Genomic DNA, 13,333 nt, shown 5'->3' on the forward strand with positions numbered 1-13,333 from the left:
AGTGAGGGAGAAAAGAAGTAGTTTCAGCTGACATTTGAAAGGAGATAGGAAACAGAAAAATTAGATAGAAAGATACAGAGAGGCTATTCCAAGCAGCAGACGCTGCAGAGAAGAAGGCTTCTGCACAGCTGGTAGTTGATATGTGAGGAGGCCAGTGTTAGGTAAGTGAAGGGGCTTAAAAAGGGATCATCCATAGAGGTCACGGGGTGGGGCACATGCCAATTAAATCCGTAGCCAGGGGATGTAATAGAACATGATATGCAGGGGTTCTAATGAGAGCTGCTTTGATGGGCTACTGAAACAGTGGAATATTCTGTATTTGCCAACACGAATGATTATCAGCGTTCATGTATTACATTTCATCTCCTTCCATGTACTTACAATGCAGATCCCACCTACAAAGCTGTTCTGAGCTCCTGCGGGAAGTGGGCAGCTGGTCAGAAAAGTTGGGTAGGATGATGGGAGGGTCAGAAAGCTGGAGCTGGTAACCAAAGGCTGGGGATTAAGTTAATCTTGCGTTAATAAAAATCCTTTGCTCTTAACTAATAATTTCACCATCCGTCTCAAAGTGCTTCACAAATGGAGAGTCTCTATCCTTATCCCCATTTTACAGACAAAGACCTGAGGCACAGAGACTTTCCCAAGGCCTCACAGCAAGCCAGTGGAAAAGCCAGGAATAGAACCGAGGACTCTTGAGTCCCAATCCCATGGCCTCTCACTATCCTAGTGCAGGCTACTGGTTGGGGAGCGGGAGTGATCTTTAATGAAATCCTATTGCAATTGGAACAGAGGCAATCGTGATTGAGGTACGCTATAAATGGACATCTTTAGAATGTACTCCTCAGCCTTTAGCATTTCAAAGAGTTGTTTGAAGTGCTTCTCGTTGCCTCACTCACTAATAAAATCTGGTATTAAAATTCAGAGACCGTCCAAGGCAGAACGTAATGAAGTTCTCTATAGCAGCAGCCCACTACTTTAAGGTTATGATCTTATATATAAGTCAATAAAAAGGGAGCTGATCCTATCTTTTTAGCAGACATTTCTGCTGCTAATATTGTTCAGGCCTCTGCCAGCTGCAGCACTCTGGCCATCTTCGGTTCCGGCACAGTAGGCACAGACACTGGCTCCCATGACTACTGCAAGATGTCTGGGCATGATACGGGGCATGGAAGTGAGAGAGGTGTGCTGGACTTGGGATGAGGATGGGAGTCTCTGGCCAAGGAGCCAGGTGGAAATGGTGTAGGTTGCAGTGTTCGGTGCTTGTGTTCAGCTTGAGCGACAAAATTCATTGTACAGCAAAATAGGTGAAGGAAGCACTGGGCTTTGTGGGGAAACCACCCAAAGACTCTCCTAGGTCCTGATGTGGTAAAGCCAAGGTGTTTGTATGAATGAACTACTGTGCTGCAAACAAGTTTTATCTGTAAATCCCAATGGGTCTGAAAGGATCCCCAGGTCACTTCCCCATAATCTCCCTGTGTTGATGAATTAATTGGCATTACTCCTACAATGGGCTGAAGAGGCAAATAGCAAACCCTTATTAAGCCTGTATGCACAGTAAGTCACCGGCGGGTCAGTGCTGTGGGATCACACCAAGGGGCTGTGCAAGCGTCCTGCACGCAGCTGTGCTGACTTACCTTCACGCAGTCCCACACACCCCTATTGCTGCAGGAGCAGAGTCGCTGTGAGGAAGTGCAATGGATTAGCTCTTTCCTACCACACTGCATCTCTTCAGCCTCTGCTGGTGGGAAACGGTGAGGAGAAGTTGGCAGGATAATCTCCCCTCCTGTCTGCAGCATTAATAGGCTGCCAGTCGGTTGGTTACAGCTGCTAGCCCTTCGAGGGATCCCTCCAGACCTGGTACAAAGGAAGTTCCAGGACATGAGCAGGCTCAAGGCACCTGCCAGGAGGCGATAGTAATGCAGATGCTGTATTTTGTTTCCTCTCCAGATCCTGACAGTATCAGGGCCCCCAGAAGGAGGGACACGGGTGACGATCCATGGCGTGAACCTGGGGCTGGATTTCTCCGAGATTGCCCACAACGTGCAGGTGGCGGGGGTGCAGTGCACTCCCCTGCAGGAGCAGTACGTCATCGCAGAGCAGTAAGTGAATTCAGCCCAGCTCTTAGAGTTCACTACTAGTGGGTGCCTTTGGTTTCATGGCGTCTTGGTGTACAGCACCCGATCTAGCAGCCCTTCAGAAGGCCTGTTCTTCCTGATGAAAACAAAAGCACAGTCAGCCTGTGAGTCAGAGATGTGCTCAAGTCACTGCCTGCCTCTCTCCTCCCTGCTCTGCAGAACTGCGGCAATGCCTTGCGGACCAGATCCTCAGTGGCTGTAAACTGATGTAGCTCCTCTGACTTAAATGGTGCTGGGCCAGTTTACACCAGCTAAGGATCACGCACTTGGATTTCATCCCAGGGATTAACCGGCCCTTTTAAAGGTTTATTAAGCATTTTGTTTCCTTCTGCGCCATGGCTCCTGCTTTGCTAAGCAACTTTTCTGATGAGCACCTTGCTGTTTACCCTCAGCCTTTCCACCTCTCCCCCCCCTCTGGTTGGAATGCATCCCGCGCTGCTGGCTGCAGGCAACCATTTGTTAGGTGCATGAGGCGGTGACAGCAGTTTAATCCGAATAGGCCTCCACTGGAGTCAATTCATTTATTTCAGTGAGAAAAATGTCAGCCAAAAATTAGAAAATAGGCATGTAACAGAGGACAGGCAAATAAACCTCCCAAAGTGACACATGTCCCCATTTCAGCTTGGGTTTTTTTGTGGAAGTTCTATTTTATTTTAGTCAAGGTGCCAATATGCCTACGAGAGTAGGGGGTGCGTTCATGCAGAGTGCGCAAGATGGAATATGTAAAGCAACTTCTTTTACTAAGTAATCTTTGCTGCACTGGCAAGGTGCTCTGGCAGCAATACAGATACAGTGCCGCACTTTCAGAGCAAGTCGGAGAGAGAGAGGAGAAACCCAAGGGACTGAGAATAAATCTGTCCCAGGGTCTGTAGCCGCTGAAAGTGGTTGTTCTTTGATGGCTTGAGTGAAAGGAATTTGGTGGGTCTCAGTCTAGTTCCCAAAGCAGAGGACGTGTCTGTCACTAAAAGCAGTTGGCTTTAATTCACCCCTTGCTGGCAGTCCCAGGAGGCAGGCCATGAAGACTGAGCTCCCCTTTCATGCCTGGAAGTGACCCAGCCACTACCTGAGCTGTTTCTGTGCTGTCTCTAGCTAAAGTACATTGTTCCTGGGGACTCAATTCCTTTCACATGGACTAAATACAGATTTTGCAGAAAGGATAGCGAACTGCTCAGCAAGATAAACTTGTCTGTAAGGCCAGGGCAAAGGAGACTTGCTCTGGTGAGCTCTGGAGCTCTGGTGGATTACATTCAGCTTGAATTCCCCTTTGGATAGTCCAGCTTAGCCCTGATCATATTCCCCTGACTATTCGCTCATAAACACTGAGTGAAGTCTAAGTCCATCTCAGTTACCTGCCGCTCAGGTCAGCGATGCTGGTACTGTAAACTGAAATGGGGGTTTCAGTCACTCCAGGAGGTAGGGAGAAGAGATTTCAGGCTGGGAAGATCCATTATTTTAAATAATATAGGTCAATGGTTAGAGCAGGAGACTGCACGTCAGGACTTTTGAGTTCTATTCCAAGGTCTTCCCTTCATTTGCTGTGTCAGTTTAGGCCAGTTACTTTAATCACTTTATATCTCAGTTTCCACATCCCTAAAATAAGGATAACAACATCATCTACTGTTCTTACTGGGGGGGACTGTGAGCAGCTCAGATTACATCTACACTTCGAACTCGGGGTGGGATGCTGCTCTTCATGTACACATACTCATGCTCATTCTCATTAAGCTAATGCGAGTATAAATATCAGTTTGGCTGTGGTAGCATGGGAGGCAGCCTTGGAGCATTGGCTGAACCATGCCAAGTGTCTATCCACGGTTTCAGGTGGGTTTGTACTTGGCACAGCTCAGTCGTGCAACCCTTCCAGAGCTACCCTGGCTATGCTGCTTTTTTGTACTCACACTAGCTCGATGAGCGCTAGCACAAGTGTGTGTACACTTGAGCAACACATTCACACCCCTAGCTCTGAGCATAGACATAGCCTTCGGGTTTGTAAAGTGCTTTCAGATCACTGGTTGAAAGATGCTACTGAAGTGCAAAGTATTATTATTATGTTATTATATCAATGACTCAAAGCAGTGCACTAATACCATTGTAAGACATAGTGATTTCTGTCCATTATGCTCTAAAACTGTAGTATTTTACTTTTGAAATCAGGGATGGGAGATTATAAAACTACCCTCCTTTGATGGTATGAAACCCTGATTTTATAATGACAATTCTAATTACAGCTCTTAAGCTTTCAAAGTTTGTTAACATCATTAAAACATTTATCCTAGGCAGATAACAGCAAGTGTTAGCATGAGAGCTGCCTTTTAAAGATGAATCCGGATAAAAGGACCCTCTGAAGGGCTCTGTGGGCAGACTGAATTCCGAGACTGTAATGACTCACCATATGTTCCAGCTATGCAATCTATCAGCCAGCAATTAGGTTAATGTTGGTTAAAGGGCCACTTAGCCCAGCAATCAGCTCCCTACAGCTCTGTCGAGTGCATCGTTTTGTAGGAAGGTACCTGCTGGGATTTTGGCCTGGATTAGGAATCATTCCTCATTCCCAACGTGCTTGATGGTATATGCAATGACATGTGCCCTGTTACTTGTTCTGGGGCTACTCAAAGATATTATTTGGGCAGCTGAGCAATGAAAAGGTCCACATTACTGGCTAATATTTGGTCATTTGATCTTTTCTTGAGTTTGCTGAAATCCAGCACTGATGTCCCCGCCCTGCTGTTTGGAATAAAACCTGGATCCCACCACCCTTTCTCTGTGGCTTCTGCAACTAGTTCCTGGGTTTTGGCTGCCCATCTGGTGGAGGGAATATTCACTATCCTTTCTCTCTCTCGATTGCAGCAACACTGAGGAGCAATCTCCCAGTCACAACCACCTTGCCCCTGCCCTGTCTGAGACAGGGACACAGTGCTTTCTCAGCCTGTCATGATTCCCCATCGCCCACAGACTGCCAGTGCCAGAACAACAGCACTCTCTTCTTGCTGCTCCTGCCTTCATGGAGAAGCAGCAGCAAAACGATGCTCCGGGGAGAAAGTTCCGTCGAGTTGAAAGAGGAAGAGAGAGCAAAGCGTGGCAAATTTAGGCACACAGCGGAGACATGTCAGCCTCTGTTCTCCAAAGGCAGCGTCTCTCTAGGAAACCCATTTTGATGTGTAGTGATAACGGCTTTCACATTAAGGCTCTTTGCTAACGTATTTGTATTTTGTTAAGCCTCCTAGCATCAGCTGAGCATTTTGTCTACAGATTTTTTTTTCTTTAAAACCTTTTTATTCGCTAGTGAGTCTAGCATGGGTGAGAGCTGCTCAAATGATCGCTCCAGAGACTGAAGACTTCTGTTTATCTAAGTACAAGCAGTGGTAGTACAAGCTTTCCCCACAATCTCCTGGCCAGTCTATCTTCAGCCTTGCTCTGGTAGGGAGTTCAGTATCTATGCACCATCCGCCCTTGGCCTTTCCACTGGGACTGACCACCAGGGACCAGTTAATTACTTCAGCAAAGTTTTCCATTATATAATATATTTATATATCCCATGCCATCTATCCATCCACTCACCTACCTAGTGCTTGATTGATCCTCTTTGTTCACCTTTCTCACTCCCATCCATGTGATCAGTGAGACTAGGCCAGGGCAGTCCTTAGGATTTATGGGGCCCTACGCAGTATTATTAAACTGGTGCCCCTGTGCCGGATGGCAGCCCAAGCTCACAGCCTGGTGGGGGAGGGGGAGGAGGGACTTGACAGCAAAGGATAATGAGATGCCCAGCCTGCCTCATGGTGGCGGAGAGGCTATGTCTACACTAGAGCATAAAATCGAAATAACTAAAACCGGTTTTATAAAACCGATATTATAAAATCGATTTTATGCGTCCACACTAGAGCACATGAATTCGGTGGTGTGCGTCCATGGTCCGAGGCTAGCGTCGATTTCTGGAGCAGTACACTGTGGGTTGCTACTGTAAAATGATGAGGCCAATAACTTCGATTTCCGTCCACACTAACCCTAAATCGATATAGTAATATCGATTTTAGCGTTACACCTCTCGTTGGGGAGGAGTACAGAAATCGATTTTAAGAGCCCTTTAAATCGATTTAAAGTGTGTTGTAGTGTGGACGGGTACAGCGTTAAATCGATTTAACGCTGTTTAAATCGATTTAGCTGCGTAGTGTGGACCAGGCCAGAGTCACAGTTCCCCGCAGAGACTTCCATGCCCTCTCCCTCATGCAGAATGGACATGAAGAAAGTACCTAATTAAAAGCACTAAAATTTGGGAATAAAAAATGTCAGTCACAGGTTTTTTGATATGCCCTGAAGTTTGTCAGAGATTTATTGGCAAAAACTTCATAGTAAGGGTGAGTCAGCTGTCCTGCTGAATACAACATTACATATAATGGAATACATGATGCAGCTCTTCTCTGTTTTACATTTTCTTATTCAGTATTTCTAAGTTGAATTTATATTTTAAATGTACTCAAATCTTAAGCCAGCATTCCAGATTATTACATATTTAACTCACTGAAACAAAGACATTCTTTTAAATTAATCAGAGAGGTTTAGTGTGTTCATAACAATGTTCATTGCTTTTAGAAAAAGGGAACAGTAATTTACTTTGTGTGATCTCCATAACAAGAGACATGGTTATGAAATTTCACCAACTTTAAAAAAATATGTTTCCAAAGATTTTAGGTATAACAAGGATTTTCTTACTAAGGTACTGATTTTGCTGGAGGGTTCTTTTAAAACTAGTTTGTCGGATAGTCAGAAGTAAAGAAAGGGAAACTTTTTGTCCAGCTATCTGGAAGGGAAGGACTGTTGTCCCTTTAAGGGCTCTCTTCAGTGGGAAGTGGGGGGAGAGGTGGTGAAGGGATGGACAGAAAGGACAGGAAGACTTGGAAGCACTTTTTTTTTAACTATAGTAATTAAAATGTGTATTTTAGATAAGGGAGGTCTTTTGAAGGATTTATTTAAAAAACTGTATGTCTGAAGATCCACGTATTTAAGGCTAAAGATGATTGTGCATCTAAAACTCTATGCAAGCATTTTTTAGAAATGTGATTTTATAATCTTCACCAGCTCACTAATGAAATATTTTTAAAGCAAATTTTAAACTAAGGTCCTGTAGACTGACATGTTCTGTGTAAATATTACATTAATGCACAACTGTTTTTGTCAGTAAAGTCAGAAACTGACAGTATAAAAATTTATTTGGGCATAAGCTTTCGTGGACATCGGATGAAATGGGTTCTAGTCCACAAAAGCTTATGCCCAAATAATTTGTTAGTCTTTGAGGTGACACAAGGACTCGTCCTTGTTTTTGCTGATACAGACTAACAGGACTACCACTCTGAAACCTGTCAGTATATACCTTGGAGTTGGCAAATGCCTGTTAAATGGCTTTATTACCCCTTGAATGGCTCTTTAACAGTTTCAATGTTGTGCTAATAGGTCTGGCAGGCTGGAGGTTTTTTCACTTTTAACTACTAGATTCCCTCCCAAGGAAGACTCACCAGGCTAGAGCAGCCATCTGTGGGAGCCTGCAGGAAAGGTCAGAACAGGGATAGGAAAACAAGTGGGTGGACACTAAGACCCAGTGGTGCACCAAATTTTCAGGTGCCCTACGCAGCTGCCTATGTTGCCTATGCCTAAGGATAGCCCTGGACTAGGCTGTTCACTTTTAGTCTTTCTGGTTACCAGGCTTTAGCAAACTGCTCTGGTGTTTTGTGTTTCTAACACCACAGTGGGAATGACTCCCAGCAGCATCCCTTTTGAGGCATTGCTAAGGATCCATGCTGGCTGAGGTCGCTTTGAAAACTTTAGCTCACTGCCTATTGAATCTGCTGGCATGACAAATAATGATTTGGTTCTTGTTTCCAGTACATGTTACCCATTGCCACCATCCTGGTGAAATCAGGTATTGCATGCGACCCAGGGAGATTTGTGTCATGCAACCAAAGGCAGGACCAAGCTCTTCCTTTTGTGACAGCCTCAGGCTGGACAGCTGCAGGAGGGTCTGGGGAAACAGACAGTGAGCCCAAGAATGCTAAAGGCCCTTTTTCCTACAAGCTGGGAAGGGGTTTCTTCAGATCATTTAGGGACACCTGAGTCCAATTAAGGAATGCTTGAAACCTGTTAAAACCTTTCTCCTGGGGAGTGGGGACAAACTGCTGCAAGGCTGGTGGCAGCAGGGAGATAGGCTTCTCCAGCGTGAGAAACTGCGCTTCTCTCCAGAGGGGAGACCCCCCCCAAAACCAGTGCCTGTTTAGGGGAAGGACTGATACCCCGGGACCAGTGGCAGGACAACACCTGCCCCAGTGAGGGGGCCAGGGAAAGGTATTCCCTTTTTGTTTCAGTGTGTTGTAGACTTGTTTCCCTTTGTTAGGCAGAGGAGCACTCCTCAGGCCTGCCACAAAGCCTACTGGGAAGGTGCTGAGAAACAAACCCCTAAGAGGAAAGACAGACACGCTCCAGAGTGGGGCTGATTTACCCCAGACCCTGTCCTGCCAGAGGAGGGAGCGCTAAGTCCAGCAACACAGAAGGGGCCTTGCCACACTTTCTTTCATGCCTCTCTCCCTACCCGCCATCCTGAGCTGCCATCCTGATCCATTATGTTTCTATTGAGTATCTCATGTTCACATCTAAATGCCATGATTTTTAACCCCTTCCCTGCCTGAGAGCCCATCTTCAGGTACTGATCTGGACTAGATGAAGAATACTGTATCCTAACCTTCTTTCATCAGTATAAGGAGTAAACTTACCTTCTACGCAAAGGCCTGTGTCTGTCATCTCCTATTGGGTCTCTCCACTTCTGATTAAACAGGAGCCCACAATGTAAGCTGTTCCCTTAATGAACTCATTCATTACTCTGAGGACTTTGCTTCAGGCTAATATATTTGCCATTAGTGCTCTGCATTGCTCTGGAGTTTATAGCTTGTAATAATTATGTCTAATTTTGATTTTTTGTTAAACTGCTACATGGGGGGAAAATAGTAATTAGCTCCTTCGAAAGGGGAGAGCAGCAGACGTCAAAATAAAGGGAGAAAGGGAACCATCCAGCTGAGTAAGTCACTGCTGCGTCCACCTACTAGGGTCTCATTTGTGGGTTTTATATTTTCAGAATTGTGTGTGAGATGGGGCAGGCACTCCCAGGAATCAGTTCCGGTCCAGTGCGCCTCTGCATCGGAGAGTGCAAACCTGAGTTCATGGCCATGTCCTCACAACAGTACATGTTTGTGGTGAGTACCTGAGAAAAAACAGTGGGAGGGATGGGTGAGCCAAAGCTTCTTTTCTCATTTTGGCTGATACACATACTAAGAGGGTGTGCTTTCGATGGACTTGTGGCTTGGGTGTGAGATAGGAAGCCAGGAAGTCCTGAGTTCAAATTATGACTCTAACATTGACTCGTCTCTGTGATGTTGTACAAGCACCTAATCAAGCTGTCTGATTTTTCAGATGTACTGAGCCCCTGTAGCTTCCACTGGCCTAAGTGTATGTCCTCAGACTTCTGTTTTAATTTCTGTGTATGTTAAATGGTGATACTATTTACCTGCTTCACAGAATTGTTGAGTTCAATTAGGTCCTGTTTGTAAAGTATCTTGAGATCTTCTGAGCAAAAGCACTATGTTAATGTAAGTTCATCCTTTGTAGCTAGGTACTATCCTGCCATGGAACTAGTGTCATGTTGCTCACAATTTTCCTCTTTCTAAGGAGGGGAAGAATAATGAAGATGTTACTTTTGTATTTAATTTACTGGGATAAATCAATTGTGTTGCTTCTTGCTGCTCTCCACTGTACATATTCAGAATCATAGAAGATTAAGGTTGGAAGAGACCTCAAGAGGTCATCTAGTTCAACCCCCTGCTCAAAGCAGGACCTACACCAACTAAATCATCCCAGCCAGGGTTTTGTGAAGCCAGGCCTTAAAAACCTCTAAGGATGGAGATTCCACCACCTCCCTAGATAACCCATTCCAGCGAAACAGTGTTTCCTAATATTCAACCTAGACCTCCACTGCAACTTGAGACCATTGCTTCTTGTTCTGTTATCTGTCACCACTGAGAACAGCCAAGCTCCATCCTCTTTGGAACCCCCCCTTCAGATAGTTGAAGGCTGCTATCAAATCCCTCCTCACTGTTCTCTTCTGCAGACTAAACAAGCCCAGTTCCCTCAGCATCTCCTCATAAGTCACCTGCCCCAGCCCCCTGATCATTTTCATTTCCCTCTGCTGGACTCTCTCCAATTAGTCTACATCCTTTCTGTAGCGGGGGGCCTAAAACTGGACAAATACTCCAGATGTGGCTTCACCAGTGCCGAATAGAGGGGAGTTATCACTTCCCTCAGTCTGCTGGCAATGCTCCTACTAATGCAGCCCAATATGCCGTCAGCCTTCTTGGCAACAAGGGCACACTGTTGACTCATATCCAGCTTCTCGTCCACTGTAATCTCGAGGTCCTTTTCTGCAGAACTGATGCTTAGCAGTCGATCCCTAGTCTGTAGTGGTATGTGGGATTCTTTCGTCCTAAGTGCAGGGCTCTGCACTTGTCCTTGTTGAACCTCATCAGATTTCTTTTGGCCCAATCCTCCAATTTGTCTAGATCACTCTGGACCCTATCCCTACCCTCCAGCATATCTACCTCTCCCTAAGCTTAGTGTCATCTGCAAACTTGCTGAGGGTGCAATTCATCCCATCACCCAGATCATTAATAAAGCTGTTGAACAGAATCGGCCCCAGGACCAACCCCTGGGGCATTCCACTTGATATCAGCTGCCAACTAGACATCAAGCCATTGATCACTACCTGGGGACCACCCAGGGATCACCTTTGTCAAACTAAGATACTGAAGGCCTGATAGAGCCATTTTTTATCATTCGCACATGAATCTTAAATATATCTGACTTACTATCTGTCTCTACATATTTAAATATCTCCTGCAACCTTCCTTGGGAATGGAGTAATTCTGCATCCCCGATATCGAATGACTTCCTCTAAGGATGCTAATGCAGTGTCGATTCCATCCATGCACTTAATCAAGAGCTACTCTATGGGCTAGTGGATTTCCATTTGTTGAGTGATCATTGCGTCTTTCCTTTATTTAATTAGCAGCCTTTTGATTCATAAACTTGCGAGACACAGCTGGGGTTTTTTGTATCTCCATTTTTACCTTCACAGGGCACTTTATCCAACCACATTGATTTTATGCTGAGTGGAATCTGTGCATGCTACAAAATACTAGCACTTACCAATTGTCCGCAATTTGTAAACTAATTGATAGATAAATGAGGCCATCTCCTGCCATCTCTCAGTGTTATGAGCACTACATTGCCCTGGGATTTTATTTATTCAATGACGTTGCACTGGTGCAAAATATTAATGTGCCACCAGCCTGCTGAAGGAGTCTGAACATCAGTGTAACCAGAGAAGACAATGAGGAGGAGGGCAGTCTGCTCCGTTCCTGTAGCGCCTATTACCTGAGGGTCTTAAAGCACTTTACAAATGTTAATTAAAACTCATCAGTCCATGTTTACAAACTTTAAAAACATAAGACGTTTCTTTAGTGTTGTGGTGATAAAACCAGGGTTCCATTCTATCAAAAGAAGAACATTTTAAAATCCTCCATTTTATAGATAGGGAAACTTGAATTCAAGGCTCCAGTTCAGCAAAGCACTTAAGCATATGTTAAAATCTAAGCCTGTGCTAAAGCCCTTTCCTGAATAAAGACGGGCTTTAATCACGTTTGCCCATTACCCGATTAAATTTTGTTTGAAAATGTTGCTGATGAAGGGAGCCAAACTCTCAGCTCGGGTCAACTAAGCCTACTGTGTATGCTCAGGGCACTTGTGACATGAGATGCACCAACACAACCTTTCCCAACAGCGTGTCTCGACCTAATGGCACAAGCTCTAAAGCTGAGAGGGAAGTTCAATCTCCATTGCCCACTGAGTCCTTGGCCTCTCTCCCGTGACTGCCACCAACAGGTCTCGTGTATTGCCAGGTGTGGCAGTAGTTGCTGAGATGTGAACACCAGCCCACTGGGAATAGAGCTGACACCCTTCCCACAGGCCACTAACCACCACCAGATAGTATTCTGTATCAGGGACCTGGGCTGGATGATCTGGCAGCCTTGAAGTGAAAAGCCCTGTGTCGCTTTCCCATTCTCCTTAGCCATGCGGATCCCTGCTCCTGGGCAGTTCTTTGGGTTATCCTGAATATTCCTTTTCCGTGTAACAGGCAATGGGCGTCTTATTGGTCTTTCTCAGATTGCCAGTTTTTAAAGGAAAATTCCCTAGCCATACAGAAGGAATTCCCTTGTGGTTTGTTTTTAACCAGGGCCCAGCTGAAAGTAATTGCAAAAATTAATCTTGTTGTAATACCTTGCAGCAACCTGTTAAACATATGCTGAGCATTATTGCTCCTTGCATTGTCCCTGTTTTTCCAGCACTTCCTTTATTATCATTTCTTTTTCTCAAGCATCAAAACCTTCAAGTAAATAATTTCCTTTTTGTTATTTGGGGTTTTTTTCCACCCCATAGTACAGCCACAAACTCCGTTAAATACAGTAATAAAATTGATTGGTACTTTAAAACAGAGTTCTATTCCGACTCTGAGAGGGTTCATGCCTTAGTGAGCTTATTAGGGGACTGATATGCTGCAGGATCTATGCTGTCAATTTGGTGATGCCCATTTTACCTGGAGACCCTATCTGTAAATCTCCCATAATTTACATGGAATCATACAAGATAGAAATGGGGAAATACTATTTGGTTGCCCTGGCATTTTGGCTGGGGGAGGTTATAGGAATTTTTTTTTTAATGTCCCTAGCACCTGCTCTTCCTCCTTTCATTTGTTTAAGAGAAGGACCTTTGGAAGGTAGAGCCCACACTGTGTTCAGGGTGCTACCTCTTGGAAGCTTCCTGGATTTTCAAAGAAACCTTTTACCCTGTCTTGTAATGCTTGAACAAGGCAACACCAAAAACAATTAAAAGGTGACCCATTTAAAACTGATACAGGGATTTATTTATTTTTTTTAACATAATGCATAGCTAGCCTGTGGAACTCCTTGCCACAATTTACTGATGTGAGGTGCTTGGTAGGATTCATAAAGGGTTCATATATGTAGAAGAGTGACCACAATGAGAGAACATTACAGTAATTAAAATATAAAGCAGACACCGGATAAGTAATTTTTCATGAATTTGGA

At 44.7% G+C, this 13,333-nt stretch overlaps 1 protein-coding gene across 1 annotated transcript in view; it reads left to right on the forward strand.

Moving 5' to 3' along the window:
• PLXNA2 (plexin A2) overlaps nucleotides 1-13,333 on the forward strand; it is a 322,697-nt gene that overhangs the window by 240,758 nt on the left and 68,606 nt on the right. The window contains exons 13-14 of the mRNA XM_050957071.1: nucleotides 1,948-2,099; nucleotides 9,253-9,370. Coding sequence (XP_050813028.1) covers nucleotides 1,948-2,099; nucleotides 9,253-9,370 — 270 coding nt within the window. The remainder of the gene's footprint in view (nucleotides 1-1,947; nucleotides 2,100-9,252; nucleotides 9,371-13,333) is intronic.

This window comes from Gopherus flavomarginatus, chromosome 5, assembly GCF_025201925.1.
Source record: "Gopherus flavomarginatus isolate rGopFla2 chromosome 5, rGopFla2.mat.asm, whole genome shotgun sequence".
Taxonomy (NCBI): domain Eukaryota; kingdom Metazoa; phylum Chordata; order Testudines; family Testudinidae; genus Gopherus; species Gopherus flavomarginatus.